Source organism: Cornus florida, unplaced genomic scaffold, assembly GCF_030987335.1.
Source record: "Cornus florida cultivar Cherokee Brave unplaced genomic scaffold, ASM3098733v1 CherokeeBrave_3.0.0_Hap2_Chr01, whole genome shotgun sequence".
NCBI lineage: Eukaryota > Viridiplantae > Streptophyta > Magnoliopsida > Cornales > Cornaceae > Cornus > Cornus florida.
In genome coordinates this window covers 75,434,305-75,448,463 of record NW_026775571.1, presented here as the reverse complement: position 1 = coordinate 75,448,463, position 14,159 = coordinate 75,434,305, and the positions used below count along the sequence as shown (strand labels likewise).

The 14,159-nt window shown below is 33.9% G+C and overlaps 2 protein-coding genes across 3 annotated transcripts in view; both read right to left on the bottom strand.

Moving 5' to 3' along the window:
• LOC132275004 (uncharacterized) overlaps window positions 1-14,159 on the bottom strand; it is a 29,738-nt gene that overhangs the window by 14,650 nt on the left and 929 nt on the right. The gene's annotated exons all lie outside the window — the stretch shown is intronic.
• Window positions 503-8,010, bottom strand: LOC132301499 (probable LRR receptor-like serine/threonine-protein kinase At3g47570). 2 transcript variants are annotated; one of them, XM_059798749.1, is made up of 8 exons: window positions 7,147-8,010; window positions 6,485-6,841; window positions 5,303-5,590; window positions 3,051-5,042; window positions 2,569-2,931; window positions 1,183-2,280; window positions 968-1,054; window positions 503-762 (listed from the first exon to the last, which is right to left on the bottom strand). In XM_059798749.1, the coding sequence occupies exons 1-6, from the start codon at window positions 7,952-7,954 to the stop codon at window positions 2,231-2,233; spliced, it is 3,858 nt and encodes a 1,285-aa protein (XP_059654732.1). In that variant the 5' UTR covers window positions 7,955-8,010; the 3' UTR covers window positions 503-762; window positions 968-1,054; window positions 1,183-2,230. The 2 variants fall into 2 exon arrangements, with proteins under 2 accessions (XP_059654732.1, XP_059654740.1); XM_059798757.1 differs by having other exon boundaries at window positions 5,522-5,590; window positions 7,147-8,009.

Sequence of the window (14,159 nt, the reverse complement as noted above, 5' to 3'; positions counted from 1 at the left end):
GTATATATGTACTTTGTTGAGTTTCAAAAATTCATCCATTTTTTTTTTTTAAGCAACTTTCATCTGAATTGTTCTAACAGTTTGTTCTCTAGCAAACTTGATCATCTAGGTATTTAGAGTGATGAACATTGTCAATGTTGAGATGAATTATGGCAAAACAAGAATGATAGAATTAGAGATGAATTAATTGGAGACAAAACAGAGAAAGATTAAATAAAATAAGAAAAATATAAAGATATTTTGGACATGAACAAAGAGATCACTAAGTGCACCACTTGAAGGGACGATGCTATTTACACTGAGGGGAAATTTTAAGGTAGAAGATAGAGAAAAAGTAGCATGGTAGAGTTAGTAAGAAAAAAATATAACATGAAATGCAAGGCATGTGATCCAAGAAGGCAACAACACATGTAATCTTAATTTAATCAGTTTTCACATTTTTCTGATGTAGTTGTTGTAGAAGAAAAGAAATTCATTAACCAAAAAACATTATACACAGATATAATGAAAACATACATACCGCACACAACTAGCTAGAAAAACACAGAGTATACAGAACCGAAGCAAGACATGTCCACTAGATCTTAAAGAAAATCAAGCCAATAGACTGACAGGGTTACAGACAACACCATATATATCCATATGTTTTTTTCCTATCAAAATGAACCAACAGATGTGTGACACAGCAAAATTCATTTGAGACGTTTCAGTATCATGGAGCATAGGAGCTACAATTAGTTCCACCTCTCAAAGCAGTGCAACCTGTTGCAATAAAATCATGCTATCAGCATAGAACATATATATATATATATATATATATATATATATATATATATATATATTCTTATTATCCTTGATTCCTGGGGACCTGGACATAGGCATTCTTGGAAATATAGAAAATTAGTACCAGTGGCACATAAATGTCAAAATTTGATATACACAACTAGAAGTAACATAAAACAGATACCTTCATGATTCTTGCATAGAAACTTATATCTAATCTTCTCTAGTGTTGTTAGCGCTTCTTTCATGGTGATCCTCTCCTGTGGTGATTCTGCACAGCAATTCAGAGCCAATTGCATGATATACACATTGCACCTTTGCACTTATTTGTCCTTGCTCTTGCTTGAGCAAGTTGGCATCTATAACCTGAATTATTACATTAGGTAGTGACTCACTTACCCATAGCTTTAAGCTTAAGTCTCCAGCAAACATCTCATCAGTTGGCTTAGTCCTTGTAAACATGTCCATTAACTGTAAATGTCGGACCTTTTTTATACTAGTCCTTCCAATCCATACTCAATTTCCAACATCAGATTTAATCAAAAGAATTAAATGTGGAAGGAAAGTAAAACTCCAATTAAAAATTGTTTTAAGCTAAAATGAAAAATAAACAAATAACTAAAGTAAGATTTGAATAAATACAGAAGTTAAAACTTCACCTGGTGCTATATATCCCAAAGTAGCGAGAGTTTTGGTGTGCACAAAACTTTCCCCCTTATCCAAGAACTTTGAAATTCCAAAATCACTAACATGTGCGACCATATCTTCATCTAGCAGGAAATTATTAGGATTCAAATCACAGTGAACCAATTGTATTGAATAACTATGGTGGAGATAGTCCAGCGCTCTTGCCACATCTATCATTATGTTTAATCTCTGGAGGATATCTAAGAAATAGTTATGAGAGTACAACCACTTTTCGAGACTCCCATTAGCCATATATTAGAGTACCAAGGCTCTGAAATCTAGGTTGGAAGAACCGCTGATAACTTTGATGAGTAATTGAAAATGCACAAAACTTTGTATCATAGACTCACTTTCAGTTTAAAACTGTCAGTTACCTACATGGGTAACCATGTCATCATATAGGTTAAATTTTATTTCGCTAATTCAAATCACTATGATTAAGATTTCGTAAAGCAAATGCAACATAAGCATTGTTAGAATGAAATCACTTTGGACAGATCCCATTAAAAATGTACTGAACGCATCAAGGCTACACCATAGTAATAATTAAAAAAAACATTATGCATAGATACCATAAAAACATGCATGCAGCATGCAGCATACAGCTAGAATACACAGAATAAAAACAGCAAAGCAGTACATGACCACTAGATCTTAAAGACAATCAATGAAATGAATTGTGACATAACATATATGTGCCTCCACCAATGTCATCTATCTATTTTACAGAGCAAACTCCCTTTCAGACATAGTTCTGATATCATGGAGCAGAGGAGCCACCATCGCTTCCACCTCTCAAAGCAATGCAATCTGTTGCAATAGAATCATGCTATCAGAACAAAACATCTGAATTTCTTAATTTATTTAAGTTATTATCCTTGATACAGACATTCTTTGAAAGAAAAAATTAAAAACTTAGTACTAGTGGCACATACCAAGGTAAAATCACAACGCTTTCCTATGGTTTGGAAGTTAATTGTATAAATTATTTGATTAACAGACTACTTTTAAGAAATGCCCTCTTAAAATGAGGTGAACTTCTAAATATGGCAATAATAAATTTGATATGTACAACTAAATGTAACATAAAACAAATACCTTCGTGTTTATTGCCTTCACGGCTTGCAAGAAACATATGTTTGATCTTCTTTAGTGTTGCCAGGGCTTCTTTTATGTTTATCCTATCTTGGGGTGATTCTGCACAACATTTCAGAGCTAATTGCATGATGGATGATACACACTGTACCTTTGCACCAAGTTGTCCTCCTTCTCGACTGAGCAAGCTGGCATCTGTAACCTTAATTATTGCATTACGTAGTGACTCACTTACCCAGACCTTCAAGCTCAAATCTCCAACAAACATATCGTCAGTGGGCTTGGTTCTTGTAAATATTTCCATTAACATAATACCATAACTATAAACATCGCATCTTGTGGATACTAATCCTTCCGATCCGTACTCTACATCCAACATTAGAATTAACATGTACAGGGAAATTAGAACACCAATTAAAAATTTTGTTACTATTAAAAGAAACATTAAAGTAAATTTGAATGAAAACATAAGTTAAAAGTTTCACCTGGTGCAATATATCCTAATGTAGCAAGAGTCTTGGTGTGTGTAATACTCTCACCCTCACCCAGGAACTTTGAAATGCCAAAATCACTGAGATGTGCAACCATATTTTCATCCAACAGAACATTGTTGGGCTTCAGATCACAATGAGCCAACGGAATTGAATAACCATGATGGAGATAATCGAGCGCACATGCCAAATCTATCATTATGTCTAATCTTTGTAAGATATCTAAGAAATAGTTAGGAGAATACAACCACTTTTCAAGACTCCCATTAGGCATGTATTGGAGCACCAAAGCTCTGAAATCTAGATTGGAGCAACTGTTGATTATTCTGGTGAGATTTCTATGACGAATGTTGCGCAACATTTCACATTCTGTATCAAAACTCTTGGAAGCACCTTCTAGTTGCTCATTGAATACCTTGATGGCAAAAATGGTCCCATCTGTAAATCTCCCTCTGTAAACAGAACCATAACTTCCCATTCCAAGCAAGTTTTTATCACTAAAACCATCAGTAGCGCATAGAAGTTCTTGGTGTGAAATTCTTCCTTGTGGTAACATGGGTAACAAATCTGTTTCAATTGGAATTCTGTTTCTCTTTCGACATTTTATTGAGACAAATGTTAAGATCAAGGCAATTAAAGCAATTGGCAACAAAATGTAAACAACTAGAACAATTTTTTTTGTTCTTGATCTGTGAAGAGAGCTTGAACGGCATGGTGGGACTTGGAACTGTGGGGCACCACAGAGGGCTTCATTTGACTTGAAGGATTGATTTATGAAGTTTACAAATGGTCCTCCACTGGGAATTTCTCCTCTTAGCCTATTGAATGATGCATTGAAATACTGAAGAAGCAGCAGTGACTCCATTGACTTCGGAATTATGCCTGAGAGATTGTTGTAAGATAGATCCAAGGATTGCAAGCTTATCAAATTGCCGAATGACTGAGGAATAGGTCCTTGTAGTTTATTGTGTGCCAAAGAAAGAATGATTAAGCTTTGCAGACCTCCAATTGAGTTGGGGATATCACCAGAGAATCTATTCAGTGACAAATCTATTTGTATTGCAGCCTTTAAAGTTCCAATCTCTGAGGGAAGATAGCCACTTAAAGAATTTGAGGACAAGTCCATATACAAAATATCTTTGAGGCTGAACAAATTTATGGGCACTGTGGAGGATAATTTGTTGGAACCCAGAAAAAGTTTTCTTAGAGATGTAATATTCCCTAAGCAAGTTGGAATGGGACCAAAAAGTTCATTTTCATTCAGAGCTAATAAACCCAAGTTGTGTAAGTGGCAAAGATTATTTGGAATGGGGCCTTGTATCTTGTTAATTCCAAAATCTAAGATTTGAATCTTTTGCAACTCTTTCATTGTCGTTGGAATAGATCCAGTGAAGCCGTTGCCACTTAGACTTAAGAAAGCTAAATTGGTCAAGTTACCAATATGGTTGGGAATGCTGCCCTTAATTTCACAATAACTTGCCCGGATATCTTGAAGTGAAGTGGAAAAATTCCCAACGGAAACTAGAAGGATGCCATTCAAAGGATTGTTATCTATCCACAATGTTGTCAAGTGTTTGCAATTTGTCAAGGCAATGATAAAACTTAATTCTTGGTTTGGAGATTCGCTGTTGAAATTGTTCCATGATAGGTCTAGAAATTCTAGTTGTCTCAAGTTACCAAGTGAGTTGGGAATTGAATGATTAAAATTGTTATTGGAAAGTTCTAAATGAGTGAGTTTGGAAAGATTTGAGATAGAGTGAGGGATAATTCCATTGAATTTATTTCCAGCAATGTATAATCCTTCAAGATTGGGTAACCTAATCCTTGACGGAAGTTTGCCTAAGAGATGATAATTGTTAACCAGTGAAAGGATTCGTAGTTTCGACATGTTGAAAATTGTTTCCGGAATCGGACCTTTTAACCTATTCAAACTTAAATCTAAAAAATCCAGATCGTGAAGGTTTCCAATCTCTTCTGGTATTGCACCTGCAAATCAAAATGTATATATTATAACACAAAAAGCAAGTAAATTGTTGGCATATGCAGAATGCAATGATTACCAGTTCTCTTATGTACATTTTAGCAAGTACTACATCTTTCTTTGTGTTGGCGATCTCACATAGTAAAGTTTATGAGAAGATGTTCTAATAAGCTCCCATCCATTGAGAAAAAAGAAAAAAGGAAAAAAAGAGAAGGAAGAAGGTATTTTAAAGAAAGTTGGATATACTTGATAATTAAGAGGGTACCTGTGAAACTGTTCTCCCCCACAGATAATTGAATCAATGAAGTAGAGTTTCCAATTTCTCTTGGAATGCTTCCATACAGTTCATTTCTGTAAAGATAAAGTTTCTGGAGCATAGGAAGATGCCGGCTCATCCCACTTGGGAGACTACCAGTAAAGTGATTCTTAGCCAGATAAATCTCTTTCAAAGAAGAAATGTTAAAGACAAAAGATGGAATGGTACCAGTGAGGCCAGCTTCCTTAATTGATAGTATCTCCAAATTATGAAGATTTCCCAGTTGTGGAATTTTCCCTGCACGGGTATTACAAAATTACCAACAAATTAACCTCTTTTTCAAGTATATTATAGGCTTTCTATTTAAACAAAGCTGATTTCCAACATAGCATGTAACTTGAGGCCACACCACGCTGGTACAGTTACACATATTAAAGCGAAGAACCATTATCATCCTTTCTTGAGCAAGTTAAGGTTGTGATTTAATTCAAATGTTTAGAACCAAGCATGTAAAACTTAAACACAGCTAATTTGTACATTTTATTTAAAACTAAAAGATTGCAATGAAACACAGCTCATCTCTTCGCAAATCCTACCTTGTGGTTTTTTTTTTTGGTAAGTAAATCATGGTCTCTATATGTATAGAATCATTTTAATCTGTGATAGGCCTTTCGATCAAAGTTTTAAAAAAGCAACTTTCTTTCACTTATTGTTCACCTTTTCTGGAAGCCATAAGATTAATAAATCTTTATATTTTGGTCATAGATGTCCATTTTTTTAATCTAACTACATCATGTCATGTCATGTTCTCGTTGCTTTTATACTTCAATCCAAAACTCAATAAGAATGCCCTTTGGGAGAGTGAGTCCACATAAGTTCTAAATTAATCTATCTAGTTCTATAACTGGGTCACAAATAATCTATTAAAATATATTTCTGGAACAAAATAATTTTTTAGTATAAAGAAAAAAAAAATTGCTGGCAAATTATTAATTTATATATTTGAATGTATCTTTCATACATTTATTCCTCCAAGTAAATAATATACAACATTAATATATATAGCACAAATTTCCAAACTTTACCGATTTGCAAAACTTTGTTCAGAATCATTTTATAAGATAAAGTCTTTGTCCATATGTAAGCAAGCATGGACGTAGCAAGGGATAACAAAAACAGAATTTATTTTACCTTTCAAGTTGTTTCCGCCAAGATATAACTCTTTTAGGAATGTTAAGTTCCCAATATCTCTTGGTATTTCTCCATTGAATTTGTTATTTGACAACCACAAGGTTTGAAGTTCCGAGCATTCACATGAAGGAATTTGGCCATCAAACTGGTTGTACGACAAACTAAGCGAGTATAGTTTTGGAAGACTGTAGCACATATCCATTGGAAGATTACCCGACAGGGTATTATTGTCCAAACCAATTCCTTCCAGTGAGGAGATGTTGAAGATGGAGGCTGGTAAGGAGCCCGAAAGCTGATTCCACCCCATGTCCAAATCCTTCAGATTAGCAAGCTTGCCAATTTCTGTAGGAATGTTTCCTGTAAAGTCATTGAGAATGAAAATCATGATCGACTTCTAGTCAACACAAATTACCTCTCTCCTTAGGATATCATAATAGAAATTATTGTTTCTAATTAACTTTTTAATGTTGAGGGATAGCAGGGTGGAGAGGTTATGTATTTAATATTCATCCTAGTAATTAATTAATATACATCATTAATAGAGCACAAATTCCCAAACCATCTTGTTATGCAAAATTTTGTCACTGTATAAGATAGAGTAGTTGCCCATATGTAAGCACATATGGATATAGTAAGGAGAACGAAAGCAGAATTTATCCTACCTTCTAAATTGTTTGCGCCAAGATATAACCATTTCAGGAAGGTCAAGTTTCCAATTTCTCTTGGTATTGCTCCACAAAATTTGTTATATGACAATGACAAGGTTTGAAGTTTGGAGCATTCATCTAAAGTGGAAGGAATTTGGCCTTCAAACTGGTTGTGGGACAGATTAAGCCTGGAGAGTTTTGGAAGAAGGTAGCACATATCCGCTGGAAGATTACCCGACAGACTATTACTTGTGAAAGAAATAGTTTCCAGTGAGGAGATATTGAAGATGGGGGCAGGTATGGAGCCCGAAAGTTGGTTCCACCTCATATTCAGAAACTTTAGACTAGCAAGCTTGCCGATTTCTTTAGGAACGTTTCCTGTAAAGTCATTGGAAAAGAAATTGATGGATTCTAGTCTACGCAAATGACCAATCTCTTCGGGGACATTACCATAGAAACTGTTGTTTCTGATGTCTAGAAAGGCTAGAAAGGAGAGGTTTCCAATGTGTGGAGGGATGGTGCCTCTTAGGCCCATGTAAGAAAGGTTCAAGACAGCAACTCTGTGGTGGCGAGTGCTGCAATGGACACCAATCCAGTTGCAATGGGAGGTTGAGGTGGTCCAATTGTTGGCCAAAATACTGCGAGGGTCGCTAGTGATGTGGGATTTCAGGGCAAGAAGAGCCGATTGATCAGTGGTGATATTGGTTGCAGTCCTCCTACTAGTACTCACCGTCACAGCCAAGCAAGCCATGAGAGAGTAGTAGTAGTAGTGCACCAACAATAGAAATGTAACAGAAACAAGGGAGCTAGTTTTCTCCATCATGAAAAGGCGACACAGCTGGTCGAGGTGAATCAAAAGAGGAAGTTAAGTGTTGTATTAATATGATAAATTTAGTCTAGTTGTCTCTTTCGCTTTAATTAGCAATTCTGATGAGATATATGTGGCCTTGCCTCAAGTCTTTTAAGTCTTGGCATATTTCCACAATCGAAAGCTATCCCCGTGGTACACGGAAACGCGGACCTTGATCATGTCAAAGTCTTCAAACGTGGAAGCTTCCTCTAGAAAATGACTCCATAGTGATTATTCATGCATTTTGTTTTATGCCTTAAATTCAGTCTTCGCTTTTGGACAAGAAGATTTTGTTCACTTCTATCCCTTTCCCTTTCAATTTGCAGACCCACCTTTTAATTCATGTATAATGAATGTCTCCAAGTCAAGATTCCACACAATAGTACGTTTGGAAAATCAATCAAAAATTTGGTTAGCAATAAAGAGATCCCAAAATTATGCCTCCAGTTGCGTTAAGATGGTTGGATGGGGATTCAAACACATATCATATAACATTATTTTCACAGGCAATTCAAGACCTTCCAGTTGAAAAGGCATGTCTTGAATTGTTTGTAGTCAGCCATATCAGATCATCCAACAGTAGGAACCCTGCATGCTATTGATATGCATGGTATTGTGCAATTACTCCCCTAGCTCATCCAAACATTGGAATGCCACCAAAGTCCTATGCGCAATCATGTCTTCATCTACCAGGATGTTGATGGCAACTATATCTTCATCTAACAGGACATCATTATTGGCTTCAATAACAATGAATCAATGGTATTGAATAACCATAGTCCAGATTAATCATCCAATGCAGATGCCACATCTAGCATTATATCTAATCTTGACAAATGTATCTAAGTAGTAGTTATCAGAATACAACTGCTTTAATTTTTTATAAAATAATAAAGCAACATTTTTTTTTTTTTAATAATATATTTGGCTGAAATTTTGTAGAAAAGAATTAGAAAAAAAAGTAACTTTAGGAAAAGGTAGATAGTCTCATAGTCATCGGAATTTCGGTGTAAGCTCCACGAATTAATTGTGAAGCTAGTTGAAGTTAGGGTAAATGATACTTCTATTTATTTGACAGGAAAGCTGCTTGATGCTTGATGCTTGATGCTTGATGCTTGATGCTTCTACCAGAATGGATAGTGTATTTATTTAGAATTATTAGTCAAGCAAGCTGCTGCCAAGTGATGAATCGAATTCAAATATAACTATAGGTTTCAGGCATATGGCTACAATGTGTTCCACTTTTGAACATTGCTTCTAATTAGGGCTGTAAGTTGGGCGGGCCTAACCCAATCCGGTCCCAACCCAACATCAACCTAAAGTCGGATTGGGTTGGGCCAGCCCAATGTCAAAAAATCTGGACTTTAACGGTAACCCAAGCCTGAATGTGTTCGGGCTGAACGGGCTGACCCTTTTTTATAAATTTCTTATGAACAAATATGCAAATTAAATCGTTTCTTTTCCAATTTGAAACATCATGAAATACTCAATTATTAATTTTTATGTTTTTTCAACTCTAATTTTGTTTTTATTAATACAAAAATATAAAACTTACCTTATTTTATTTTAAATATAAAAGTAAAAAAAAAACTTTTTCTTTTTTATTTGTTATTAAAAAAAAATTTATTTTTAAATTACTCCAAATAAAACCCTAAAAGAATTCACGTGCATATATCTAATTCTATAGACGCCGAGTGGGCAATAGCTCCAATCAGAATAAGCGTACTACCCAAAGGGCCTTTTTCGCTATTTGGGCTCCCCAAATCCACCGCAGCAGCGGTGTTTGTTTTTGAAGAGCGAAAATCTGGAGAACCTGATGGTGTGTCTGTTTCTGGAAAGCGAAAATTATTGACGTGACTCTTGAAATTGCTGACGTTACTCTCAAAAAAACTGAAATGACATTTTTTAAGAGTCAAAATTTTAAAAGACCGGTGCGGATATTCTTAGTAGATTCTTGTATCCAACTTCAAGTAGATGGAACAAAAATAAACCGACTCTTTTTGAGTTGGTTCGAGTTACTTTACAATTCGGCTGGCACATGACAATACTTGTGAAAGAAAGGAGTGATTGTGTAATTATGCAGAATTTTGTTAAATTTCTTTAATTAATACTCCATTATGGGTTGAGGTTTCTTGTGCAAGTTCTAAATTGATCAATCTGGAAGAATGACCAACGGGCCTTGTTTTGAAACCTGGGCTTGGCTTGTACTAGGAATGGGTTTGGGCTGAGCTTCTTGCTTCTGTTTTTACTTGTTTTGTTGGGCCTCTATGCCATCATATTATCTTTGGACCGTACGTCGTATTTGCATATAAAGTAATGTTCACAATGATTGAGAATCTGCTCAATCAATTTTAATTGAATAGTGAATTAGGGATTGAATTTTAATTGAATAATAATTTAGGGATTGAATTCGCAATTATCGAATTCAATTTATATATGAGGTGCCGAGTCTCATCACATTACATAACTACATTAGATAACGTCATCATAACATTGGATGGTGGGGTCTATCATTCCACTCACATAAATTGAATTCGTTTCTTAAATCATTATTCATTTTAAATTGCCCCTCAACTCTAACTAATTTAGCAAAATGAAATATAGACTGTTCTTCAGTGTCAAAAAAAAAAAAAGAAAAGAAAAAAATTCCTAAATGGAGGAAATTTTAAAGAATAAATGAGAATTCATCATAGTATCTTTATTGCAAACACACATTCAATCACTTATAGCACTAACATTTTTAGTTTTACAAATAGCGCAAGACTACTACCATTACATAGTTCTTGGACATATCGACCAATAACTAATAAACACATTTTTTTATTTATCAAATCAAAGATGGCGAATTACATACTCCACTTACCCTCTGGTTTGGTAATTAAAAAAAATGTGTTCATTTGTTATTTGTTCACATCATTAAGTATTGTCCAATTTAATATAGTCTTCATAGTTACATGGCATACACCCATTGTCCTACACAAATTTTGTTAGGTTGGAAAATTAAGCTGAACTAAATACAAGTAAAAAAAACAAAGCCAATATAAATTCAACCTTTATTTTTCAACCACATGCAGATTTGAATTTTTGAGCACTAGTAGAACTTAGGTGGGGGGTGGGGGGCTGTTGGATGGGAAGGAAAAATTGTATTTTGGTCTTGCATAAAAATAAAAAATAAAATTGCATAAAGGTGATGTATTTATCTAGTAATGAATGTTGGGCAGCTAGAAATAAGCAATGAAATACTTTCCAAATTGAGAATCAAAGCAGAGTGTTTATTTTTCAGTTCTACCAACAAAATGCAACAATATTAACAAACAGAATTAGAAGATATATGATATGGAAAAGGAAAGACGCCAATTTATAATAGAAAAGTACTAGTATGTGCAGAATTAAAAATATCACAAGTAATTTTATCATTTAAACACAATCCTCGAGTATAAAAACAAGGTCTAATGTACCATTATCTGAACACTGTAATCCAAACTAAAATTTTACCCTTGTGCCTTGTCATATTTAGCGGGAATGTTGTTGGTACAAGCTGCAACTGAAGAAGAGAAAGAAGCGACAACTCCAGAAGAATCAAGATTTCCTCTAACCACTGAATAAGCATTGGTTTCATCATAATGTGAAACAAAGACTTTGATAAAGCAATAACAGAGAATAAATAATTTAAGATACTTGACCCTCAACTAAAAAATACCCAAATAGAACGTCAATAATAAAAAAACAAAATTATGTGACTAGAAAATGAGAACTCAGCTATGCATTGTGCGTACCAATGGAATTAGTACAACAATATATCCTCACATTAGGACTCACTGATGGATTTAAAGTTGAAAACAGAATAAATAATAGACTAAAGCCTAAAAATGTTTAATGTTTACTGGAAATTGACTCAGTTTTATCAGTAAACTACCAATCCTTGCCCCTAATTATTTTTGAGGAAATTTTACTGCAGTTTCAAAGTTTATATGAACATTAACACGAATATACAATTCCAAATTAAGATTAAAAAGTTATATAGATATTTGCACAATGTATACATTTTGCAAAATTTTCAATAAATAATAAATAAATAAAAACAACATATCCAACAATATAAAGCAGCTAAAAATGACAAAATAACATGCAAATAGTCCCAGTGCACAACTCAAGCTCAAGAACCCTACAAAACACAAAATTGCAGCCTTTTCTATTATGGATACTTCATAATTTTCAAGTTAGCATCAACCCAAATTCATAAACCAAGCAAAATTCACACATTTTCTGTCAGTCAACACCCAATCGACTTCAAACAAATTAAAACTTGTTAGCGCCTGGAAGAATTAGTGAAACGAGTATTCCAATTTAATTTTGATTATGATACAAAGAAACCTTTTCTTAGTTACCAAACAAAAATTAGACTAGTTTAGAGGGAGTTGAGACTGTGATGTGTATATATACACACTAATATATAGCCCTAAGGAGACGGAAGAGCAAAACGGCATGCCAAAAATTCATAGAAATGAGGAGAGAATCCTCATTTCATTTATATACACGCAGGGGGGAAGGATGATGTACCCAATGCACTCAAGTTAAGAACCCTAAAATCAAGCACATCTCAAATAAATACGAGAGAAAAATAACATAACAAAAGAAAAGAAAAAAGCGGGTCTTTGAAATTTCAAACGCCCTAGCAACTCATTTGTAAATACCGTATAAAAATTAAATACGGTATGTGTTTTAAGTTATCATATTTACTGTCTTCTGTTTTTACTAATAGTAACTTGCTTAATGGGTGAGCCAAACGCGCCCTTATTCACTTACAGGAGGGGCTTGATGAGATTCTCAATAGAGAGGATCCGTGCCCCCTATTTGATATGTTTTGAGTGATAAACATGGATGACACTTCAAACACATCTCAAACAAAAGCGTCTTGGGCTTAATGTTTTAGGTCTCAAATATCATTTTTCAATCTTGATTTCTAGATTAGTGAAGCATGGCCACTCTGTTATTTATAGTGGCCACTCTTATTTATAGTGATGCACATCAACTATAGCCACTGTGGTATGTGGTTAAAACATCTTCAATTATATGAATAAGATGTAATAATCTTCATTAAGTAGCAGGTGGTGAAATCTTTCCAGATAAAGGATTTTACCTCTACCTATGTCGTTGATAAAGAATCCAAACTGTATTAATCTTTGGAAACACTATTGTGCATCCATTGTTTTTTCAGCCCTCCTCATATCTAAATTTTCTGAATTGCCATTAGCATTTATATACTTGCCAGGTATATTGTGAAATAATACCCATGTCCGAAGGAGATGGTTCCAAATATATTTTTACATTTGTTCAACATTACATGTTTAAAAAATAATTAACAACAAAATCATTAACATCTGTTGATATTTGTATCCAGGGAAGGAGCCAATTAAGGCGAGAGCGGGGTATCTTCTGGGCCTGGCCCCTATATATTGAATTAGCAATTTTCTAGTAACATGATCGTTTTAAATTGAGTTTATCTGCTTCAAATTAAAGATTAAAAAGATCCCGCAAAGTTAGAGTTGCACAAAAAATAATAAATCATTCAGCTAAATGCATACATGATTAATGGAAGATATATTAGAGCAGCACATTAAGAAGATCTCGCAAAGTTAGAGTTGCACAAAAAATAATAAATCATTCAGTTAAATGCATACATTATTAATGGAAGATATATTAGCGCAGAACAAAAGCTCGAAGCATTTTCTAACGAAATAGAATAAATACTTGCCAAAAAATGTTCATAAAGACCTAATTCGAAAAGGTGGCGATGTGAGAGCAGATGATGGAAATGAAAGCAAGTAAAATACCCACTAAAATAATTATTTTTTAAAAATATCTTTAATTTTTCCTTTCTTTTCATTTTTACTCCTCCTCCTCCACTTCTTCTTCTTTATATTCTTCTTCTTCTTCTTCTTCTTTATATTCTTTTAAAAAACAAAAAAGTTGCATTCATGTATTCAAACTATTTTTTTTTCTCTTCAAAGTTTGATAATTAAATTTGTTGCTAAACAGACTCTTAAGATTAGTATTTTATATTTCTATTTTTTTTTAATAATAATTATTTTTCAAATTATTAAATGTTATTATTCCACCATTATTACAGTTCTATTTTTTGATTTATTGTTTTGCAGCATTATTCGTTTGAAAAAAA